This window comes from Delphinus delphis, chromosome 1, assembly GCF_949987515.2.
Source record: "Delphinus delphis chromosome 1, mDelDel1.2, whole genome shotgun sequence".
Classification (NCBI taxonomy): Eukaryota; Metazoa; Chordata; class Mammalia; order Artiodactyla; family Delphinidae; genus Delphinus; species Delphinus delphis.
In genome coordinates, this window is record NC_082683.1 from 44,231,907 (window position 1) to 44,255,129 (window position 23,223).

The 23,223-nt window shown below is 56.7% G+C and overlaps 1 protein-coding gene across 4 annotated transcripts in view; it reads right to left on the reverse strand.

Moving 5' to 3' along the window:
* LRP8 (LDL receptor related protein 8) overlaps window positions 1-23,223 on the reverse strand; it is an 80,711-nt gene that overhangs the window by 39,254 nt on the left and 18,234 nt on the right. For all 4 annotated transcript variants that reach the window (XM_060022265.1, XM_060022256.1, XM_060022285.1 and 1 more), the window contains exon 3: window positions 4,631-4,753. In XM_060022265.1, the coding sequence (XP_059878248.1) occupies window positions 4,631-4,753 (123 nt within the window). The remainder of the gene's footprint in view (window positions 1-4,630; window positions 4,754-23,223) is intronic.

The window sequence follows — 23,223 nt, forward strand, 5'->3', positions numbered from 1 at the left end:
TGGGTGAGGCTTCTCACCACTCAGCCCTGGGAAGTGAGTCTGGGGAGTGTTGATGTGTAGTATCTCCTCACGAGGTGGGTGGGGAGAGCAAAGCCCAGAGAGTGAAAGTCGTTTGCTCGAAGTCTTGTGGTGAAGGGCAGAGCTGGGCTTCCTCCCCAGGTCCCTCAACTCCAATTGCACTGCTTAACTTATGGCACTGGACACTGCACGTGAGAAAAGTAGGCCCCACCGGTCTCCCGGCAACCCTGGGCTGCAGAGGGGTCACTGGAGGGAGGAGGCTCACCGGACCTTTGCTCAGGCAGAGTCTGCGAGATAGCAGATGGCCGTCTGACGTCCACTTTCAGGATAACTAAAGCTAAAGGCCCCAGGCAGCACGACGCAGGAGACAGAGCATGGGTTTGGAGCCGGACAGGCCTGGGTCCAAATCTCATTTACTAACATGAAGGTCCTTCAACAAGTCACTTAACCTCTCTGCACCCTGGCTCCCCTCACCTGAAAAAGGGGTGACATAATCTCCCAGAGTTGGTGGGTGGTTTAAATGAGGAAACATGGAAATCCCTTCACTCAGGGCCTGGAGCAAACTTGGAACTCAGCAAACAGTTGCCCTAGTTTTATTTCATGAAGTGCAGATACAAAGGGCTGGGAGGGCCCTGGTCTCACCTCTGGGGATGCACATTACACATTATTAGAGTCCACACGGCCTGCCACGACGCAGCCTCCACCCCTGAACTGAACACCTCTCCCTCTCTCCACCTCTTGTCCTCTCCTGCCCTCTCTCTCTCCCTCCCTCCTTCTCTCTCTCTCTCTCTCTCTCTCTCTCTCTCTCACACACACACACACACACACACACACAGACAAACAGATGCCGCAAGGGATGCCTCTGGCCTGCTGTCCAAGTAACCCCAGGTCCTCCGAGGCAGGAGTGACAAGCCCCACTGTCTCTCAGACATCAGGAATCCTCCAAGTCACCAAGGGCCTGCAACTGCACCCTGGAGTGGCCAGAGGCATTTATAAATTCCCAGAGAAGCCTGCACCAGAAATCCAAATCCAATGGTACTTTCTCTAATTCATAAGTTCACAAATTAACAAAAAGGGAAATGTCTGTCGAATAAAAGAATGAAAGTGCCTGACAGCTACTTATTGAGCAAGCACATCTGCAGTGTCAGGTCACAAGAGGCACAGGGGCAGACAACCTCCGCACGGGGACTGCCAGCTCCGAGGGGACCAGCGGCTCAGGCAGTGGGAACTACAGGGTCTAGCTGCTGCCCCAGGAGGCACGACATGGGACGTCCCACTGTGCAGAAGGGGGCAGTTACACCAAGCTTCTTCTCACAGGGTCAGCTGGGTTGGCCTCTAACCTTGCTGGGATCTCATAAAATCTCTGGTCTCTGATAGGAAGGTACGCTTGGTTAATCTGTGAGGTCCCCCTTTCAGATGGGAAGGCTCTAAGATGCATGAAAAAAACCTCATTTTCAAGAAGCAGCACCCAGAATTGTAACTCCTTCCCCTTGAACTAACCTCCCCACCCCCATTGCACGCCCCTCCCAACAGATGCTTGAAGGTGGATCACAAATGGCCCCAGTCAAGTGAGCTATAATTAGAGCTGAAATGCTACTTTCATTAGGCAAATGTCCCCGCTTTCCCACTGTGACTCCTGGCTCAATTTGATAGACACAGAACCCGGAACCAGAAGGAAACAGAGCTGGGAGAAACCCCAGACAGCGAGGGGCAGATGACATAGTGGGGGAACACAAGAAGGGGGACCTGCTCCCAAATTCCTTTCCCTTCCCTGCAAACCCCGCTCACTTAGACTATTCTAAGGCTTTAAATTGGGGAGAGGGCCTATAGTCAAAACGTAATCATAAAATAACCCTGCCATTTGCTCCAGCACTGACACGTTGTGTGCATTTTTTTTATTTGATCCTCATAACCCCCGTAGGGTAGGTACCATTACCCCATTTTGCAGACAAATGAACTGAGGCTCAGGGAGATTGGACAACTTGCCTGAGGTCTCACAGGTTAAAGGACCTAAACCCAAATATATCAGACATCAAACCCACTACCCTTTACTACTGCCTATAATCTTTCTTTGCAGGTAGGCAGGGGGCTCTATCCTGCAAGCTGGCACAGTCCCCAGGAACCTGGTAGGCTGTGGAGGTTGCTATGACAACGCCAATTAAATGGGCAGTGAATTGGCTGCCGGGTTCTCACTTGGTCAGGACGCTGTGAGCAAGCCTGTTACCAGATCCTGCTCCCGCAAATTCTGCCTGACCCTCAAGGACCCACTCTGGCTGCCCTCCCCCAGGCAGCCCTCCCCACCCACAGACCTTGCCCACCTGTGACCAATGTAACTGTGCATGGAAAGTGGGATCCTAGGCCTTGTGCCCCAGCTGGGTACAGGCAAGGGAGAAAGACGGCCTCAGAATCCTAGGAGTCCAGGAGTCTTAGAATCACAGTCTTTGGAATTCTGGACTGTTAGAAACTAGGGCCCAGAGAGGGGCGGGAAAGTATGCAGGACCTCACAGTGAATCACTGGGAGAGCCCAGAGGAGAGCCGGGCCGCCGACCCCCAGGGTGTGGCCTCGGTGGCAGCTCCCACGGAGCCCCCTGTCAAGCCTCAGAGACACTGTGGAGCCTGCCTTTTGTCCTGGAAGGCAGACCAGCCATGAACCACCTGTGTGTCTTGGAAGCAGGGCCCTCAGCTTCCCTAAGCCTCCAGTTACTCAATGGTCAGATAACCGTGCTCTACAGCTGAACACAAAGCAGGCCTGGGAGGCAGGAGGCGTGAGGCCCGAGGGCACCCGCACAGCCCAGAGGATGGGAAGGCAGCAAGTGCTGGGATGGCGAGAGGAAGACAGAGGGAAACGTGGGCAGGGCAGCAGAGAGAGCCGGCAAGAGGGAGAGGGAGGAGGGGCAAGCAGGGAAGGGAGGCAGCCCGGCAGTGCAGGGTTGGGCAGGAGGGAGATGAAAAGGAGCGTCAATGCAAAGAGACAGAGACCTGGCGGGGGGGGGGGGGGGAAGCACAGCGCTCAGGCAGCAGGACAGACCCCGGGAATGACCCTGACGATGCTCCCCCTCCCCTCCCACCTCCAGTGTCCAGGGAAACCGCAGGCATGGGGTCTGGATGACCGAGCTGATTGCCATGGTGGCCACAGCCCCCCGCCCAAACACACACTCTGGGCTGCACACAGCTCTGCCCTATATTAGCTGGGCAGCCTTGGGCAAGTGGCTGAACCTGTCCCAGCCTCAGTTTCTTTCTCTCTAAACAGACCCACCCCCCCTCCCAAGGTTGCCAGGAGGATGAGTCACCAGTGGGCGTGGCTGGGCTTTGTTCCTCCCGAAGCCAAGCTCAGGACAAAGCACTGGGCTGCCCTTGGGCCCAGACACCTGGGGCTGCACCAGCTTTGGCTACTTGGTGGGGTGAGGGAAGAATAGGGCCTGCAGCAAGTCCGGGGAAGGCAGGGCAGCTGTGCAAGGGAACGAGGGGGTGCCCTGTTTCGGGCGGGGACGGCTCCTGCTCTCCCTTTCTCTCTCCCTTTCTCTTTCTCTCCCACGGAGACTGGTAGCTCTGTTGCTAGGAGACAAGGAAACCCAGTTATCACCAGCCGCAGCCCTAGATGGGACGCTGGCCTCCATTGTCCCCACCTCTGCCTCTGGGGTGACTGTGACCCTTAAGGAAGATCCGGGACTGTGACTCGCAGGTCCCTGCCAGCCCCACCCCCACCCCCAACCAGGTCCCCCCCCGCCTCGCCCTCTGTCCTCCACGTGCGGCCCCCACCCCGGCCTTTTGTCTCAGGCTCATTCTGCTGAAGCTCTGCCTCCGGGACCACCGGGTCCTTCCCTGCCCCCGTCTCATCTCCTTTTTAATTTAACAAATGTCATGGAATGACCTGGTGGGTGTAAGTTTGCTTTGAGGATTAGGGCCTGGAAAAGAAATCCCAGAGAGACAAAGCCTGAGTATGGGAGGCGGGGGCCTGGGGCTCCGCTCTGGCCCTCGCCTCACCCCTGGCTGTCTTCGCTGCCATCAGCCCACCCAGAGCAGAGGACAGAGCTGGGGTCTCAAAATCCCTGCTGAGTGGCCTTGGGCAAGTCACTCAACCTCTCTGAGCCTCAGTGTCCGCCTCTGCAAAAGTTAGAAAGTGACGGTACCTGCCTCATGAGGCCGCTGTGGGAATTAGATGAATGAAAGCATACACAGCGCTTAGGACAGTGCCCGCTACATACTGAATGCTCGATACGCACCAGCTGCCATTAGCACTATTAGAATTATGATTAGAGTCCTCAGAAACAAATTAGTGGGGGAGGCTGAGGGGAGGCCTGGAGGATGTGCTCTGGCTACTTCTGGGCAGCAGGGCACAAAGGGGCTGTTTCTAGCTCCTGGAACTACAGGAGCAGGGCCCAACCTGCCGGAGGGCTGGGAAGAAAGTCCAGAAACAGGTCACCAGACACCAGCAGCTAGAGGCACCGGACTGTCAGCCCGGAGCTGGCAAGGGCTCAGCACAAAGTGAGTCTGAGGCTGTGCGTGACAGATCACCTCACCAGAGCCTCCCAACCTCCCAACCGGGAAGACCTGATGAGGAAACTGAAGCCCAGAGCCAGGTCCCCTCCCCCAGCCTAGGGGCAACACTCACTGCAAGTGGCCTCGGACTCGTCCGAGCCATCGGGACACTCCTCCTCGCCATCGCACTTCCACCGCTCTCGGATGCAGTGGCCGTCGTCACAGGTGAAGTCGCTGTCCGCACAGGTCTTCTTGGCTGCGGGGCAAGGAGAAGAGCGTGAGGGGCCTGGTGGGCACGGGGCTTTTCTAGGACATACACTCAGGTGGCTACGGGGTGACCAGACTGTGCTGGTCTGCAAGCTGGACCACGTGACCTCCCATAGCCTCCCTGACCAAGAGGAGTGGACAGGAGAGAAAGGCTTATTCATTCCACACCAGGAGGAGACGGGCAATCCCTGGCCTTGCTCTCCAGGTTCAACAAGGGTGACAGGATTCATCCATCCGGGGAATGCCCATTCCCATCACACCTCTCTCTTCCTCCCAAGGCCAGGTCCACTGTCACAGCCTCCAGGAAGCCTTCCCTGATCACATACGGTAGCTGCCTTAGCCCCTTCAGCCAGTTCTCAGTCCCTTTACCTGCCTTTCCTGCTCCCCACAACCAGACTGAAGTCGAGGCTCCTTCTGCAAGCACCAGGGAGCTGGTGATAATAAATTATGAAAGTAAATGATCACCTTGTAGCAAGATTAATGAGGTGTGTTTTGTTCAGAGCGAGGGAAAGAGAATCTGTGGGCAAGACATCCAAATAAGTCTCTGCTCCCAAGGCGCTTATGGCCACACAGGGGGTTGGAATCCCAGCTCTGCCTCTTTCTATCTGTGTGATCTTGGGGATGTTACTTAAGCTCTGAGCATCTGTTTTCTTATTTATATAATGGGGAGAAAGAAACAAAGGGCTCCAAGGAGAAGTAACAAGAAGTTATAATGTATGAAGATCAGGCAGCAGAGACCCTGGCACACAGCAGATGCTCAGTAAGTAGCAGCTATTGCTGTTTTTATGGTCTGAGCCTTAATTAGAAGCAAAGGAAATGGGGTGTTCTGTGCCCTCATAGGGGAAGCACACAGCAGGTCAGAGCAGCTGGGAGCAGAACTCCCAGCTGGGAGCAGAACTGGGACAAGAACACAGGGACCAACAGGGTTTACTTTTCTCCCTCCCTGTCCCTCCACTGGCCTGACACTCCCCCAGCGCAGGGATTGCATCAGATTCAGCACAGGACCCAACTCAGGGTAGATTTCAGTGCAGGGCATTGAACCCATCGGAAACGTAGCTGTCCAGCCTCTGCTCCCGCACCTCCAGGGCCAGGCTCTCCCTCTCCCCGGGAAGCTCCTTCCCAGTGACCAGCCTTGGGTTATGTAAATCCTCCCACAGGCCCTCTGGCCCCCTCTGGAGCCACATGACTGCTCCCCCACTGAGCAGCCTAATAGGGATTTGGGGACAGATGCTAGGCCTCCTGAATCCATTCCATTTCTGTCTTTCTTTTCAATGAAATCCTTGCAGTACATCTGCATTCTAAGCTGAGCTTTCTTCACACTTTCCTTAGAAGAACATCTCTGCCTGTGCAGGGTTGGAAGAAACCAGAGGAATCAGAGTCTACCTACAGATGGGGGCCTGAGACCCAGAGAGAGAAAAGGGCTGGCCCAGGGAAACACAGGAAGGCAGCAGTCAGAACGAGCTCACTTGCCTCCCAGTCCAGGACCCCCAAAAAGCCCTCCCTGAGCCCTGCACTGAGGGGTCCACATGGGTGATAAATACCAATGTGGTATTTGGTAAATCACGGCTTTTGGTAAATCATGGCTTATAGTGCATCAGAAAGGAAGTATACTTATGAACCACGGCACCTGGGGCATTTCCTAATATGAGCACCAGGGCGCCCCTTCCACAGGAAGCTCAGCATTCAAAAAAGAAACATATATTCCAGTGCTTTCTTTTTCCGATTCTAACATTCTCCAAGTGCATCCTGTGTGCCAGTCTCTGTGCCAGGCACTTTACCAGGAAACCCCATGACAAAGGGCCTGTTCTGTCCCTACTTGACATGTGGGGAAATTCAGCTCCAGGGTGTTAAGTTACATGACCAAGGTCACACCTCGGTAGGAGCAGAGCCACAGTTGGACCTCACAGTCAGACGTCCCTCTTCCCCACCATGGCTCTCCAAACAAAATGCCCAGGGGCATCAGATACGGAAGAAAAGCCCAAGAATAGGTGGGAAGTCCATGGAAGCTTCAGCTCAGTGCTCAGTGAGCTTGTGTCTGTGCCCTGAGCACACGGATGAGAAGTCCGCCCAGCCCGTCAGCATGAGTGCATGACCAGCAAACCCCAGGAGAGCAAGGCAGGCTTGACGAAGAAGGGGATGGAGGGGCTCCATCGCTGGGCCTCGGCCAGCCAGATGCTCGCCACGGACCCTTTCCTCCCTGGCATCCTGGGAGCCTGGGAGTCAGCTTGGCCTCCCACAGTGTGCCAAGTCCTGACAGGCCAGAGCGGCCACAAGCAACATCACAGTCCTGAAGGGCAGCACTGAGGCCAGGAAATGGCAGGCTCGGGTGCATGTCCCATGGTGGTGTTTTGGGGAACAGACCTGTTTCACTGTCATGACCAGTTTGGACGTTTTCCACCCTTGCTCTGCCCTGCCACCTTTCACTCAATATCCCAGTGATTCCTCGTAGCTATTCTGGCAGCTGTTGTTAATCCCATTTTACAGAAGAGGAAATTGAGGCTCAAAGAGGTGAGGGTGGTAGGTGGCAGAAGTGGGATTTCAAGTCCATGTGGCAGCTTCCAAAGCTTGGACTCTTTATACTAAGTCCCTTAGCCACCTCAGCATTATCGGGCAAAAAATGAGGACCCCAGAGAGGCAAATGCAGTTGGACTAGATCCCAGGGGCTGCAGGACAAGGCAATGTGGCGGATCCACCACAGACCAGAGGCACCTGCATGAAGGGCTCCCCTGGAATGTGCCCAGAAATGTGCGGTAAAATAAACCTGGGCCTGTGACAACTTATGCTTTGCTAATGGACCACTCTGGGGAAACTGAGGCAGCATGGTCAGTTTCAGGCTGGGGACTAGACTAAACCACCTTGGCAGACCCTGTATGAAGTGTAACCACGTGGAAGGATTTGGAAGCAGAGCTGAGCCTGAACCCTGGCACGGCCACCTCCTCTCTGGGTGACCCTGGGCAAGTTCCTTCCCTCTCTGGGCAAGTGAGGATGGTGGCTTTCCCAGGCAGCACTGCCACACAAGGTCAAAAGGCAAAAAGGGATCTGAGCAAGCATCCCAGTGTCAGGTTGTGCAGTGTAAAGAGCCCAACAGCCCCTTGTCAAGAGGCTACATCAGCCCCACCAAGAGATGAGGGCAGGGCAGTCTTTTGAAGCTGTCAGAGCAAACCATGCCAGCCCCCACTCTCCTGGCCTTGGAGCCTTGGCTCCAGCTTCCAGGGTGATTCCCAAGCTGGGCTCGAGGCCGTGGCTCTATATTTCCAGGGATTTATGTCCCTCCATGCCAGTCACCCCTTGGACAATTCCCACCTCTGTGAATCCCTGTACTCCACAGCCCAGGAGCAGTACACAGTCATCCAGGATCTGCGACATCATAATCTGGTGCCATGGCAACAGATGGGCTGCCACAAAGGACTTGGGATTCCTAAGGGCAGTGGGGAGGGGCCAACCCCAGGGCAGAGGGGGAGAGAATGGGAAATCCAGGACAAAAGAAGGGGGAGCTGCTAATTATAACAAGAACGCAGGCCAAGGAAAGCATCAGGCTGCTCACGGTTGATGGAACTCTGTTCTGCCACTTGTGGGCTGTGTGACCTTTTGCAAGTTACACAACTTCTCTGAGCCTCACTTTCTTCACCTACATTCAGGGATAAAATCTCTGCTTCACCACAGAGGGTTGTTGTGAGAAGCAAACAGGCTAAGGATGGTGCAAGGACCTTATGAACTGAAAAGCAGAAAGGTGCAAGTTTGCGGCGTGTGAAGGCAGCAGCTCCAGCTGCTATGTGTGTGACACTGGGCTCATCAGCCACATGGGCCTGCCTCCTCATCTGGATATGCAAGTGCGGACCTGACTGAATCTTCAGCCCTCTGTGCCCAGAGTCTATGATCTTGCGAAATTGTTATGATCACTCATCATCTCCCAGCTTCCCCGCCCCCAGAGGCGTCCTGCCCCGAGACAATGTGTGTCCTTCGTGCTGTTATTCCCCACCCATGCTCTTCCTGCAGCCCCAGTGCAGACAGGAGGCTTCAAAACAAAGATTAGCCAGGACTGCCGGGTGGAGCTGCTCGGTGTGGCTTCGTCTTGGCAATCACAACGCTCTGTCCTGTCAGAGCCCAGGGCTTTGAAGTCCCCTCTGCGGCTCTCCTGTTCTAGAAGCTGAAGTCAGGCCTGGGGAGAAGGGGCTGCTCCAAGGCACAGCACGTGTCTCTGGGAGGGGCTGTGCCTGAGCCCAGGCATTCTGACCCCCAGTCCCACTGTGTGGCCAGGAAGCCAGGCGAGGGCCACCCAACCATCCCAGGGGGCAGGGAAGGCTTCCTGGAAGAGGGGACTGTGTTCAAGGAAGAGAGGTCATCCAAGCCGTGGGAGTGAGGAGAGCAGAGAAGGGTGTTCCAGGGAGAGGGATAACAGGCCATGGGGTGTGGAGGAGCCAGCGGAATGGCCGTTTGGGGCTGGGGAGGAGGCAAGTGGCAAGGGACCTGGGAGCTCCACTAGGCCAGGGGCCAACTCGCCCCACCTGGCACCAGGCTGCCCTCAGAGGCCCAGTGCAGGGACCTGGCTTTCCCTGAGCTCACCTAGGGACTCACCCCGCCCCTGCTAAGCACAGGGCAGCCAACAAAACCCATGGCTCCAAGCTGCCTGGGCCTCCTTCAGGATTTGGCGTGTCCGTGCACACGGACCATCAGGCCCTGGCAGAGGAAGAGAGAGGCAGACGGCAGGACAGAGAGCTGCAGGACCGTCCACCCAGAGGTTTGGGTTAAGATTTATTACCTTCCCCTTGAAGATTCATGATGCCCACCGGCTTACTAAGGGCCCTGAGAGGCCTACAGTAAAGATATCAGATGGATTTTGTTTCCTCCAGCACTTCCCAAACTTGTTTAGCCAAGGAGTGTCTTTGTTGGATGCCACGTCTATTAATTTCCCAAGAAACAAGTGTCCAATGAACCACACTTCACGAAACACTGCTATAGTGCCAGCCCCTCAGATCAGAAGATGAGGCCCAGAGAAGGGAAGGACTGGCCTATGGTCACACAGCAGAGGCTGGGACCCAATCTTCTGTCTCTGGGCCAGCTCCACCAAGCCATGAAAAACAGGAGAAGGCATTCCTGGAGTACTTGGGGCAAAGTGAAGCTGAGGGGACTCCACTGGGGAGACCCCAGTCCTAAGAGCAGGGACATGTCTAGAGGCAAGCCCAGGATGGGGTTGGGGGGAACTAATACTAGGCCACACGGGACAGGGAGATGCGAGAGATGCAGGCTCTGCCCGCCCTCAGGTTTCTGCAGACAGGTCGTGGGCCCCAGGGAACATTCTTTGAGGGCAGAGCAGAGACCCACAGACAGGTGATTCCAGCTCAACATTGTTTCGGAGCCACCTGGGGCAGGTCCCTTCCCTCCCAGGGCAGTTGAGAGTCTGGCAGAGCAAAGAGGTAAACCCTCACCTTGGAGCCCTGTGCGCAGAAGGGACTCGTCTGTTCCCACTTCCTCTCTCAGGCTCGGACCAGCACCGAGCGGCCTGGCTCTGGCCCTGCCGCCCAGCCCTAAGGCAGCTGGGCCACTTGTACCCGGGTCGGGGAGATGAAAGAGCTGCTCCCCCCGACGGTTACCCTTCTGCAGAGCTCGCCAGGCCCTGGCGTTGCCAAGACGACCACTGCCAGCAGAACGAAGATCCGGGGTGGGGGCAGGGGCGTGCCAGCCGGCCCCGGCCTACTAACCTGGCAGGCAGATTTAAATGACAGCCCAGGAAGCTACTATTAAACTGTCACCCCAGTCAACGGCACGACAGACCCGGAGTGTTCTCTGGCTGCAGCAACAACACAGCAGGAGCGAGAGGGGGAGGAGCCAGTGGCCCAGAGCAACCTGCATCCCCTCCCGGGAAGCCCGGTCTGCCTGCCTGTTCACCCGCCGGCCAGAGCCACCCTCAGGCTGAGGCGGGTCCTGGCCCAGAGCTGCAGCATAGCACCGGGCCTGGAAAACTTTATTTTGAAGCAGAGGGATGCTTTTCCTAAGTGAAACCCCAGCATATAAAATAGAGTAAAATGGAGCTGCACGACTGGAAGCAGGGCGAGAGAGGGGACCCCATCACTCCCTTAGCAGCCCTGGTGGGGCCGTGAAACCCTGGGCTCACAGCCCAGCGGCAGCAGCTCTGGGGTCCAGCAGCACTGGGTTCAAACCCGCCCCCGATCCCGCCCCCGACACATGATGGTCCTAAAAACCCTCAGTTTAAAGATCCCGTGAGTCTAATACAACATTTAGAATAGCTTTTGTGGGTTTAAGGTGCTCACTCTCTAAGGACCCAAGTTTTTAAGACTGCACCACCCTGATCCACACACCCTCAGCCTCCTGACGGGACTCCAGGACAGTTACTGCGTGACGCACACGTGTCGACAAGCTGTAGACACCCCCCGACCCCATCCTGCAAGGGACTGTGTCCCCGAGTCCACGCTGACAGTCAGACTCGAGGCTCTGGGTGGTGCCAGAAAGGCAACCCGTTCCCACAGCGACCCGACACCCACGGAGCGCGGTGGGAGGGGCTCAGCTTGCGGCTTTGTGCTGCCCAGCGGGCTCCGGGGCTCAGGCCACCACCATCCATCAGCAGGTGACATCTGAGTCCGCTTTCTCCTCCACCCTCGCATCCCACCTGGGGAGTAAGAGGAAACGAAGCAGCAGATGCTGGCGGGGAGGGGTGGGCATGTGAAGGGCTTCAGGCGGAAGATAAAAGAATGAAGCGGGGGTGGGAGGGTCACTCTTTGGGGAGGGTGCCTTTGCTTTTAAATTGGACACAGCGTCCTCAGCCGGGTGTCCACCTGACTCCACACACCAGCGCCTGCCAACATTTCCTTCAGCTCAGCGTCCCCCTCACAGAGTCTGACGCCAAGCAGGTGCTCAAAGAACACCTACGGTCCCACACCTCTGACAGACCGTGTGACTTCCCCCCCCTTGGCCTCAGTTTCCTCAGGTGAACATATCTTTAAGGACCCCCTCCAGCTGACATTCTGGGTCTGTGACTCTATGACACAGGTGGGTTGTGCTTCACGGTGCTGCTCCAGGGGACCACCTGGGGCTTCCCAAAGCCAAGTCCCTCTTCCAGGCCCTGGCACATCCCAGCTGCTCTCGGACGCTTCCCGACCCCGGTCCCGCTGTCACCAAGGGAGGTCCAAGTCATCACTGGGATATGTGGGTCTCCCTGTCGCCACAGGGAAGATGCACGTCTCCGAGGGACCGACGACAAAGGGGTCTTCCTGTCGCAGTGATTTGTGGACAAAGGGGTATTAAGCCAGTGACAGCTGTGAGGGGGTTGGGGGGGAACGGGTGTGGGGGAGAGGTGGATGGGATCAGCAGGGGTCCCCGGCGGGCGCCTGCACAAGGACCGAGCACCGTGCAAGGGGTGCTGCTCGGAGAAGCAGGCAGCAATGGAGAGGACGGCCACTCCCTGACCAACTTCCAGGCTCAGGACTGCCCACTCCGGATACGGGACACCCACTTGGCGCTGGGATTTGAGGTTGCAAGGAAACAGCTAGAGGGAAACTCACAGTATCCTCAGGGTAGGAGCCTCCAGAAAGCAGAAGGTGTGGCTAGGAAACCCTCCACGACCTCCAGCCAGAGCCCTGCCTGGTTCCCAGCCACACACTGTCCCTCCACTCAGGTGAGAGCACTTGGCTGGCCCCAGTGGGGACTCAGTCTCCTCTGAACTTGGGGACCTTCCAGTCTAACCCCAGTCAGTCACAGCTCCGCCTCCCACGAGGAGACCTCAGAGCCTGCCAAAGACTCTACCTTCCAGGCCTCGTTCTCCCATCACCAGCCCCAGCGGGAAGAGGGACAGCTCTTCTGCAGCTGAGGGAAAGGCTCCAGGTCTCATTCCAGCCGGGCTCTGCCATCAACAAGCTGGGTAACACCGCCAGGCCTCTCTGGGCTCTGTTGCTTCCACCCCGCTGACTTCGAGTGGGAAACCCAGGGCTCCCTGGACAAAACTCTGCAGCGGTGGGCGAGGAGGTCAGGCCAGAGGGGCCCGAGAAGCTGCCTCAGTCAGTAGCCTGCGTCGGGTTCGCTAAGGGAGTAAAAGCCGGGTGGCCAGTCGTTCCTACCCAAGCAGCCAGGTGGCACGAAGCAGTGAATGACGGAGTGATGACCCCCACCTGTCTGGGGGAGGGGCAGTCCCTCCCCACTACCCCCCCCATAGGCAGTAATGGATGCCGCACCCTCTGACCACAAGGCAGCAGCTGGGAAGCAGCCCCACCTGAGTGGAAAATGCAAACGCTTTCACCAATTAGGCTGGTAGGAGAAGCGTTTTGAGAGGAGCCCCACTGGGCTATCCTGGTGATAAATGGGCAGTGACACCCTGTTATTGGGAAATCCATCCCCTGGGGCTGGCTGGGCTGCAGCCTCTCTGGGGCACCCTCTCTGGGGCACCCCCTCTGTGCTGGCCCTGGGTTTCTTGCCCAGGAGGCTGGTATGGGCTCTCTGCCACCCTCAGCCACTTGCCGGCCATCCAGGGGTCCTTGGCCCACTGGGTGCCCAACAGGAGGCCCGAGGGTTAGGGCACTGCTCTGCAAAGTAGTTGAGGCCTGTGTCTGGGAGGCTGCTAGCTTTTATTTGGAAAGCGGTTAAGACCATTTCACTGCAAACGGGGTTGGCACTGGGCTCTCTCCCACCACTGGCCTGGGGACCTGGTTCTACTGTGTGACCTTGTATAAGTCCTCTGCCTTCCCTGTGCCTGGCTCTCTTCCTCCACGACGGGACTGGATTGGACGAGATGACCTCTAAGTTCCTTTTCTTTTTAGTTATGGTGCTAAAAAGAGGTCCAGAGTGAGGCTGGCAAAGGAGGGGATCTGTGGCTCAGTCCCCAGGCCCTCCCAATCCACCGCTGTGACTCCAGGTAGGGGGCCGGAAATCCACACTGGAAATCCTCCACTGTCCCGCTGGAGGCCTCTCCATCATCAGAAAGCCACCTTTCCTGGTCCTGCTGGTTCCCATCTCCCCTAGAATCTGACCAAGTGTCTTAGCAGGGTGCTCAGGAACACTTCAGGCTGCCCTGCTAACTGCTCTCACCCACCCCTAGCTACCAACGCCTCCACATCCACCCAACGGTCATGGACAAACCGTGGGCTTGCCTACCTGGTGTCCCACTCGTGCAGCTCCACCTGCAGGAGGTGCTTCTTCATCTCTACCTGGCAAAACTCTCCCCACTCCTCAAGGCCAGTTCAAGCATCAGCTGTTGATGGCGTCTGACAACGCCCTCTACCTCCGACAAGGCCCAAAGGAGTGGAGTTCCTGCCTGGGGCCTGCCAGAGCCCAGACACTAGCAAGCTCGAGTCACCACAGGGTACTTGTTTTGTTGCCATATTTTTGGCAGGTCAGACCTACCTGGACAGTGCCCGCAGCAAGCCTTCCAGGCTGTGCCCACCCTGGCCGTCAGCGCCGAGGCGAAGCTCTGCAGCTTGGCTGGACATCACTCATCTCCCTGTTGACAGCCTGGGAGGCCCCGGGAGGCTCCACCAGACCAGAGTGGGCTCAGTGAGTCATCCCAAGGTTCCCTGTGGAGCTGGCCTCAGGGAGATGCAAACCTTCCCCTCCCACTGTAGCTGGGCCCTTGGCTATGGGAAAGCCCTTCACAGGGCTATTCCGGGGGCATTCTGCAAACCCAGGCCTGGGTTGTGGCGGGGGAGGTGCCACTGAGTGGCCTGGGCCTCAGAGCCCTGGGCACTACTCCAGGTTGCCCCTGACCACTGGGGTGACCTTGGACAAGTCCCTTGCCCTCCCCGTGCTTTGGTCTCCTCATCTAGACATCGAAGGAGAAAGGAGTCAGGTTTTCCATGTGCACCATTCACAGGCCTGCCTTGGTACCCCTCCAGGTAGAAAGTGGAAGGGACAGACAGAGGGCACTCCTGGCGTGCGGGCAGGGCTACATGCCCCGAGCCGGCGCAGTCAGCACCCGTGTCTAGAAGGGGAGGCAGGTGTGCAGCTGGGTGGTGAGGACAGCAGAGCACGTGCATGGCTCAGGGTGGGTGCTCCATGGAGAGGGGGCAAGGGCCCTACAGCAGGGGCCACAAAGCAGCAGCAGCTCAGACGTGGGGAACCGCGGGGCTGTTCTGGGGACAAGGAGAGTCTGGCTGGAAACTCAGCGAAGGCCAAAGGAAATCTGGCAGAACTGGGATCCTGAATGAATGCGGTGCTGAGCGGCAGATTCACGACCTCAGCCCCCCGCCCCTCAGTCTGGCTCCTTACAGCAACTCTGTGAGGCAGGGGGCATCACCCCCTTTGAGAGATGAGGAAGCAAAAGCCCTTGAAAGGCAACGGACTGTCCCAAGGTCACAGAGCTCAAGGCAGGACCAGAACCCAGGGCATCTTATCCCTAATGCTTGACAAGGAAAGCAAAGGATGAGAGGTGGACCTTCCCTCACAGATATTACAGCCAAGCTGAGGAGACAAGAACTCAGATATAACGGCCGGCCGCAACCCAGAACAAGGTAGGAATCGAGGGTGGCGAGGTTGCTGTGTGGCCTCAGACAGTCATCTCCCTCTCCGGGCCTCAGTGCCCCAGCTGAAAACAATGCTGAACTCAGCCCTGGGGAGCTCTCACCAGTGCCGCTCGTCTCTGGGGGTGAGGGGTGCTTGGGGGACAGGGGCGGTGAGCTAGGAGCCTTTTGAGTTGGACCTCAAAGAAGGGGTGATTTTGCATCAATGGGGAAGCAGTGGGGGCTGAGGAAGCCCGCCCTGCGAAATGCCGTTTGATCCAGAAGGAAAAGGTAGATTCTAAAAGCAGATGAAGAAGGCAGTTTCTTGTCTGGCTTCTTGGTGCTTTGGGAAGGAAACAAGGTCCATTCTCTGAAGCCCTGGAACATCCCAGGGGTGGTTCCAGGGGAGAAGCATGAGTGTGTGGGTGGCAACCCCACCCTGCAGCAGATTCTGGGGAGAGATGCCCCTGGGCTCCCTCATCACACTGACCACCTCGGGCTGCTCACGCCTCGTTCAATGCAGCCTGCATGTGGCCGGCAGCTGAGCAAGCAGCAAGCGACACAGGGTCCTGGAACTCACCAGTACAGGTGAGTTAACCTCTCAGAGCCTCAGTTTCCCCACCTCTAAAATGGGGCTAACAATCAGTAACTACACCTCTTGGGAGGCAAGATTTAAAGGAGATCCTAGATGCTGAAATTGTAGAGTGAACTGTTCAGCTCACAAAGAAGACGGAGCTCTTGTCAATGATCCGGTTTATTTCTTCTTATCACCCCCACCGGCTTTTCTGCTGGGACTTTGGAGGAGAGCTGGGTCGCCTTCCTGCTGGAATGAGAGAGGGCTGGGGGCAAGTGGGCAAGGGGTGTGGCTCAGATGGGAAAAGCTTCTGGGTTCCCAGAGGTGCCGTGGGGTGGCCAGCGCTGACGGGGCACTGTGTGGACGAAGCTCGGAAGGAGCTAAAGGAGCTGCAGGCAGAACACACCTGCGAGGCAGGACCTGGAGGGCCCTCTGGTCCAACCCTCCAATTTCATAAACGGGGCAACTGAGGCCAGAGAAGGCCTGGGCTTTTCACACTCCCAAAGCAGCCTCGGCAAAGCAATTACACTCCCTCCTGAGACCCAGTCATGGAGCAGAACTGCAGCTTAAGAGGCTCATGGAATCGTAAAATAGCCTAGAGTCACAGAACAGAATCTCCAATTCCATGAGAGTATCTTAGAATCTTAAAGCGCACGATTTAAAAGTACTTAGACCCAAATGGCTCAATGGTAGGATCATGGATTCACAGCTTCTTCTCAACTTGGAAATCACAGAGAAAATTTTAAACTTACAAACAACAGAATCCTAGAAGCTTCAAATCGCCGAATCTAATCCAAGCGCCAGGAGTGGCAAAGGCCTGTCCCTTCCCCCCCAGCAGTGCAGGAATCCTCTGTTCCCACCGCTGACATATGGCCATCCCGCCCTCTTGAATGCTCTCAGCGACAGGGGACTCAGTCAGCTGTGCCGGCTGGAGGCTGGACACGTTCCTTCCTCTTGAACAGGGAGGGAAATAAGTTCTCAACAGGAGATCCCCACTTCGTACAAATGGATTTTTCACCCCTCCTTGTTCTTTGGCTCTGGTCAGAAAGATTCCCAGGGAAGTGGAAAGGAGCCAAGAGCTGCCACAAGATGACTTTAACCAGCAGACAGGCTGGTAATGTGTTTCGGTGGGAAAAAGGAAGGAGAGCGGCGATTAATTCCAACTTGCTATGTGATAAAGGAAATTAAGGCATAATACAGAGGAGACAGCAGTTCTATTAACCTGTGTGGAATACCAATTACTCAGGCTTCTCAAAATTGCTGGAAATAGAGGGAAAACCCCTAAAGAGACTGTGATTGTGGCCTAGCGCTCATCTGGATTAGGCTGTTTGTTTGCCCTGGCACCCTCATAAAGGGAATGAGGGAAAATTCCACGTTTCCTGGGAGATGGCTCTGCCGGAGTGGGGGAGAAGAGGCAGGCCCACGTGTTGCCACTGGACCGCTTGGCGAGAGCTCATGGCGGAGGGGGTCCCGGCCCACTTAAGGAAGAGTTTGGTACAGTCGGGGTCCAGCACACACCCTTAGTCCTGCACTCTGGGAAGGACCCTGGGAGGGCCAAGCTTCTGATGACCCCTGTTCCCACTGAAAAGTCTCAAGTCTCTGCTTCTGGAAGCTGAAAGAATCAAGTACTTGCTGTGCGCCAAGTAGCCTGCTAGGTGCTGGTAAGCCCTGCCATTAGGCAAGATCTTCAGAGGTGGCCGTGTCTCAGGTGCTGGTCCTGCTGGGCCAGCGCCCAGGGCTCTGGCCTGCACCGCCCACCTCTCTGCAGCCAGCTAAGGGACAGGCAGCGCAGGCAGAGTTAATGGCCAAGGGCCGCAGCTCGGTGTCTACGGCCAGGGCCCCAGCAGGACTTCTGTGAGGGCTCCCGGCCAGAGCTGGGCAGGAGGAGACGGTTGCGGCCGTGGGAAGTGAGCTGAGAGAGGGAGTGAGGCAGGTGCCCAGCAGAGCCTCACGCCCCACTGGCATCCTGGCCTAGACCCTTGCCACTTCTCAGAGCCCCTCTGACAGGGGGCCATCACTCGGGCTCTGAGCCAGCATGGTTCCTCCAACAAGACAGGTCCCACCACAGCCTGGCTGATAGGGAAGCTGCCTCTGAAACAGCCTGCTCCGTGAGCACGCCCACCACCCATGACAAGTCCATCCTCCTCGGCCTTTTCTTCAAGTGGACGTTTTCTCCCAGTACAGAGATTTGGAAGATGCTCGTCTGCAGCCCTCTGTGGCCCTCCTCCCACGAGGGGCAGGTTAAGGAAGCAGAGCTCACATCCTGGCTTGGCCCCTTACTAGCTGTGTGACCTCAGCCAGGTTACTTGACCTCTCGGAGCACCTGTTTCCCTCATCTAAAATTGTGATGCTGCATCCTGACTTGCAGGGTAGTTGCTTATAAGATAACACAGCAGTGCCCGACGTAGTGATGCAAGTTCCTCTCAACTTTTCTTTTTCGCTCTCCCACCCCCAGGCTCTGTACCTAGTAGGTCCTCAGGAAGTTTTTGTTACAATTATTAAAGGGCATCAGGAGGCCTGGCCATTGTCATCCTGGGCCTCCTGGTTCTTCCTAACATGGTTTCTCTGTGTATAAAGAAGGGCTGTTCCTTGGAGAAAAAGGTCCAGGTGGAATCATGGCCAGGCAGCCAGCTGGGCTCAAAGGACAAGCTATTTTAGAAGTGGTGTCGCCACTAATCCCCCCGTGATCATAACCCTGAGTGGGGCAGAGTCAAGACTGGCCCACCTAGGCATACAGGCGGCGAGCTCCAGCCACCAGCATGCCCTGCCATCTCCACCCATGGACCTACAGACAGCCAGGGTCCTCTAAGGGGGCCTCTCCTCCATTCTTGGGTGTGGGCCCGAGCCCAGGGAGAGCTGCATGGGGGAGGGGAGGGGAGTGAAGCTGGAAGGTGCCCAGCGGCCCATTTCTGGGTGAATGGTTAGCCTGTCCAAGGTCAAGCCCATGTGAGGCCAGGGTGTCTGGTGGGCACATCTTCCTCATTCTTTGGGGTTCTCCCATTCTACTGAAAAGTCTTCCATGAGCCCACATGGAATCTGAGGCCTGTTCTGGCCACAGCCTCATCACCCCGTGTTCCTGTCACTCAACGACCCTTCCCCACCAGACTAGCAGCTCACTGGAGGCAGGATAAGATCTACATGGTGAGCACCAAGGGGATGCTTAGGAAATGGATGCTGGATGAATGAATAAATGAAAGAACATGTGCAATCTTGAGGCCTGGGGCTTTTCTATCTATACAGAACTTACAGCCCAAGATACAAACCATCTTTACCATCCAGCATTCTGCATACACAGTAAAAACAACAATCATTGAAACAATGCTTTAAAAATCCTTCATTCATGCATAATGAACTGGAGCTTCAGGGGATCCTAAGTTCTCTCCAGCTGGCTGGTACCCCCACCTCCCTCCCTGCAGATACAGGAACCACCTCTCTGTTCTTCTCCCTTTCCAAAGACACAGGACCAAGGAGAACAGAGCCAGGGGCCAGGAGGCCTGCGTTCCGGTCCCAGCGGTACTCCTGAGCTGCTATGTGGCCTTGAGCAAGGCACTCACCCTCTCTGGACCTTAGTGTCACCACCCGTTGGAGAAGAGGTGGGTCCCACTGCTCTCTGAGCCCTGTTCCTGCTCTAGTTCATCCTCACAAGCCACTCGTGGGAGACTGGAGCTGGAAGACAGTAAGGGCCGGCACTCAGCACCCAGCCAGATAGTGCCGGGGAAAGGTTCACATTCTGCAAGGCTGGGGAGGGCACCAGCCTCCGTCCAGGGCCCCACCTCCTACCTGCTCCTCAGGGAACCCTGGAGACACGTGGCCCTCAGCATAGTGTGGCAGCCGCCCCTGGGCCAGGCCCTCGTCTATCTACCACACCTTGAGGTTTACAAAGCCCTTTGCATGCATCTCCTTATTTAGTTCCTACAACACCCATGAGGCTCAGAAAGGGACAGGATGGGGCTTCCCTTGTGGCTCAGTGGTTAAGAATCCGCCTGCCAATGCAGGGGACACGGGTTCAAGCCCTGATCCGGAAAGATCCCACATGCCGCGGAGCGGCTGGGCCCGTGCGCCACAACTACTGAGCCCATGTGCCACAACTACTGAAGCCCACGTGCCTAGAACCTGTGCTCCGCAACAAGAGAATCCACTGCAGTGAGAAGCCTGCACACCACAATGAAGGGTAGCCCCTGCTCAGCAACGAAGAAAGCCCACGCGCAGCAACGAAGACCCAACGCAGCCAAAAATTAATAAACTAATTGATAAAAAAAAAAAAAAAAGAAAGGGACAGGATGGGCCCAGGCCACACAGCAAGTCAGTGACCATCCATCGGCCCAGTGTTCTGCCCTGACTCCACCCTCCTCCACGCAGTAAGAAGGATACAGGATCTGCAGTGCAAGTCCTGACCTTGCCCCCTGAGCAACCCTGAGAAATGTGAGTGGTACCCTCTCAAGAACCTCTCTGAGCCTCCATGAAAACCCAACAGCATAAAAGAAGCCAAAGGTGTGAAAAGAGCACTGCACAGGGGGCCCAGAGCCAGGGCTCCAGTCCTGGCCTCTCCACACACTGGCTCAGCGCTTGGGCAGGCCTGGGTTTCCCCATCTGTCAAACAGGGGATGAGAATCCCACCCTGCCCGCCCCCTGCAGGCCTGCTGTGCACTTGCCAAACCTACCCCTGTCCCACCTGTGCACGGCCCACCTGCCCTTCTGTGAGCATCACCTCAGCCAGGAAGGGTGGAGAGGCTGCCCCCTCTCTGCACACAGCTCAGTTTGACTCACTGCCCCCAGAAGCCAGGCCTGGGCACAGAAGTGTGCTCAGGCAGACATGCAGACCCTCGGGCGCATGCACACAGCACATGCAGATGGGCACACATGCACACAAACACACCGCCCACTTGCACACTCAGATGTGCACCACATACCAAACACAGACACACACGCCATGCTGTGCACACACCGCAGCACACGGGTCACACACTCACACACACACAGGTGGCTTCATGTGATGCTCACACGCTACAGACAGATAGGCATAGATTTTCCTGCCTCTCCTGAGACAGCCAGATGGTGGGATTCTCCCAGAGGGCTACCATTTAATGCTCTAATTAATTTTTCAAAAGTTCTATGTACCCAGAGCCTGGGTTTGTTCCAAATGTCCCAGGCATGGCCCAGTTCGAAACCAAGGAAGGAAGCTGACCTTAGGGGGAAGGACTGTGGGGCCGGGGAGGGAGAGGGGCTCCCACTGCCCGGGAGAGCCTGCATCCTCACCTGGAGGTCTGATACCTAGCCTAGTAAGGGGGGTCCGGACTCAAGGGTCATCTGCCCAGATGTGGTCCTGATCCTGGTTCCAAGAGCACCCTATAACCCAGGAGAGGGAGAGACCCCTCGCAGCACCCCTGGCCGGGTTGTCTGGTCCCGCCTGCACACTTCGGTTCCTCAGACTTCACTGCAGAGGAAGGTGTTTACAGACACCAGGGTGGTCTCTGGGGCTCACGTCCAGATCCCAACTCACCCTTTACGAGCCCTACTGTGGGACTCCAAGGCACTGTCAGAGGAGACAATGCACAGAGCCAGCGCGGTCTGCCGGGTGAGACGGATGAGGCGGGAAGACGACGGGCCAGCCCAGGGGGACTTGCAATGCTCCCTGCCTTCCCACTTACATGCCTCCAGTGAGGGGACGCTCACTCTGTCTCCAGGCAGCCTGCTCTGAATGGACCAGAGCCCATCCTCACCCAGGTCCCCTGGTGAACCCCCGCCGTTCTCTGGGTCACGGTCCCTGGTGGTCCAGGCTGGCAGGAACCATGCAGCAGTTGCCCTCCAGGCCTTTCCTCTGACTTTCCCCGGGGCATGTTCTTTGCTGCTGAGTGTTTGGGAAAATGCAGCAATAAATTTACTGCCTCACTTATGAGTAATTTGCTGTCAGGAGCTCTGCCTAAGCAGAGGGCTGAATTAACGAGGCTTAATTAATATGAATGTTGTGACAGATTTCAACCGAGTCGGGAAATCCCCCGTCCTCGAAGTCCAGGCCCTCGCCTGCCACTCCCCAGCTCACGCGGGAGATGAGAGGCCCGGGGAGAGCACTCAGAGCTGCTGATGGATATGACCCGGGGCTGCCTCTTTCCCAGGATTAGGAGGGATTCGGGATCTGGGGGATGGAGGTTTGAAGATCAGCACAGGAAGCCGGGAGCCTTTGCAACACCAATTCCAAAGGAGTTTTCAGGCTAAGCCCTTCGTCCCTTCCTGGCTCAGTGACAAATGCATGGGCCTCGGAGCCTGAGAGACCAGGGTTCGGATCTGCCGCTCACATGCTGAGAGGCCTTGGGTGAGTCACCCTACCTCTCTGTGACTCACCATCCCCATCAGCAAAGGAACAAGACAAATCTCCCCTCACAGAGTTGTCAGAGGATTCCTGAGGTCATGCGTGGAGAGCCAAGGTGCTCCGAGATCTTCATTTCCTCCCCCCCCACCCCATCCTGAGCATAAGAACAAACATTATTGAGTGATTACCGTGCGCTGTGCTCATCGTCCATCTCATTTAATCCTCCTCATAGTCCTCTGAGGAAGAAACTACCATAACCCCATTGTACAGATGAGAAAACCAAGGCACTCTGAGGGGAGCTAATTTGCCCAAGGTCACACAGTCAGGGGGGTCAGGGGACCACAGTCACCCATGACGCTCACTGAGAGCCCCTGGAAGGATCTCGAGAGCCACGGCAAGGGGTGAGGTCAGGCAGTGGGGGCCGTGCTGGGTGGGCACGGGGCCTGGCAGTAATGTTAGTGGAATCAATCTGTCAATGATGGAGGAAGGGGAGAAGCAGGCCCTTGGGCAGTAGGTGTCCCACCAGAGAGGTATCTGTTTTTCAACCACTAAGACTTTATTAAGTTGACCCCCGAGGGCCCAGCCTGTGTCAGGCTCTGGGGAAGAGAAAAATGCAGTGGAAGGTGCACCCACGGCTCTCAGGATTGGTCCCCCCCTTCTACTCCCCTCGGCTTTCCCCCAGGGCACCCAGCCCAGCCCTGGCATGGGCCGGGAACACCATAATTTATCATTAATGATTGCCATCATTAATATTAATGTGGAGGACACCTCTGACCAGAACCAACTTTAAGGAGTAGCAGGAAGGAGGCCCAGCTCCCACCTGCCCATCCCAACACCTTGGGCCCCTAGCCATCACCCTGCACACCTTAGATCACCCAACAGGACAGGCCATGTTAAAGTCCTGGGGCTCCCCCTGGAGCACAACCAGGGGAACAGAAGGGGCTCTGGGCCCCAGGTCCCCAGGGCTCACCTGAGGGACACCCAGTTGGAGTCCTGGTGTCAAGGATGTGTCTGGGAACAGTGTAGGGAGGAGGGAGCGGACAGTGTGTGGTGCAGGGTCAGATCTACCTCCAGCGTATAACCCTCCTCAGCCCGGCCAAGCCCCACACACCCCCCAAGTCCTGCCCCAGGAGGCCTTC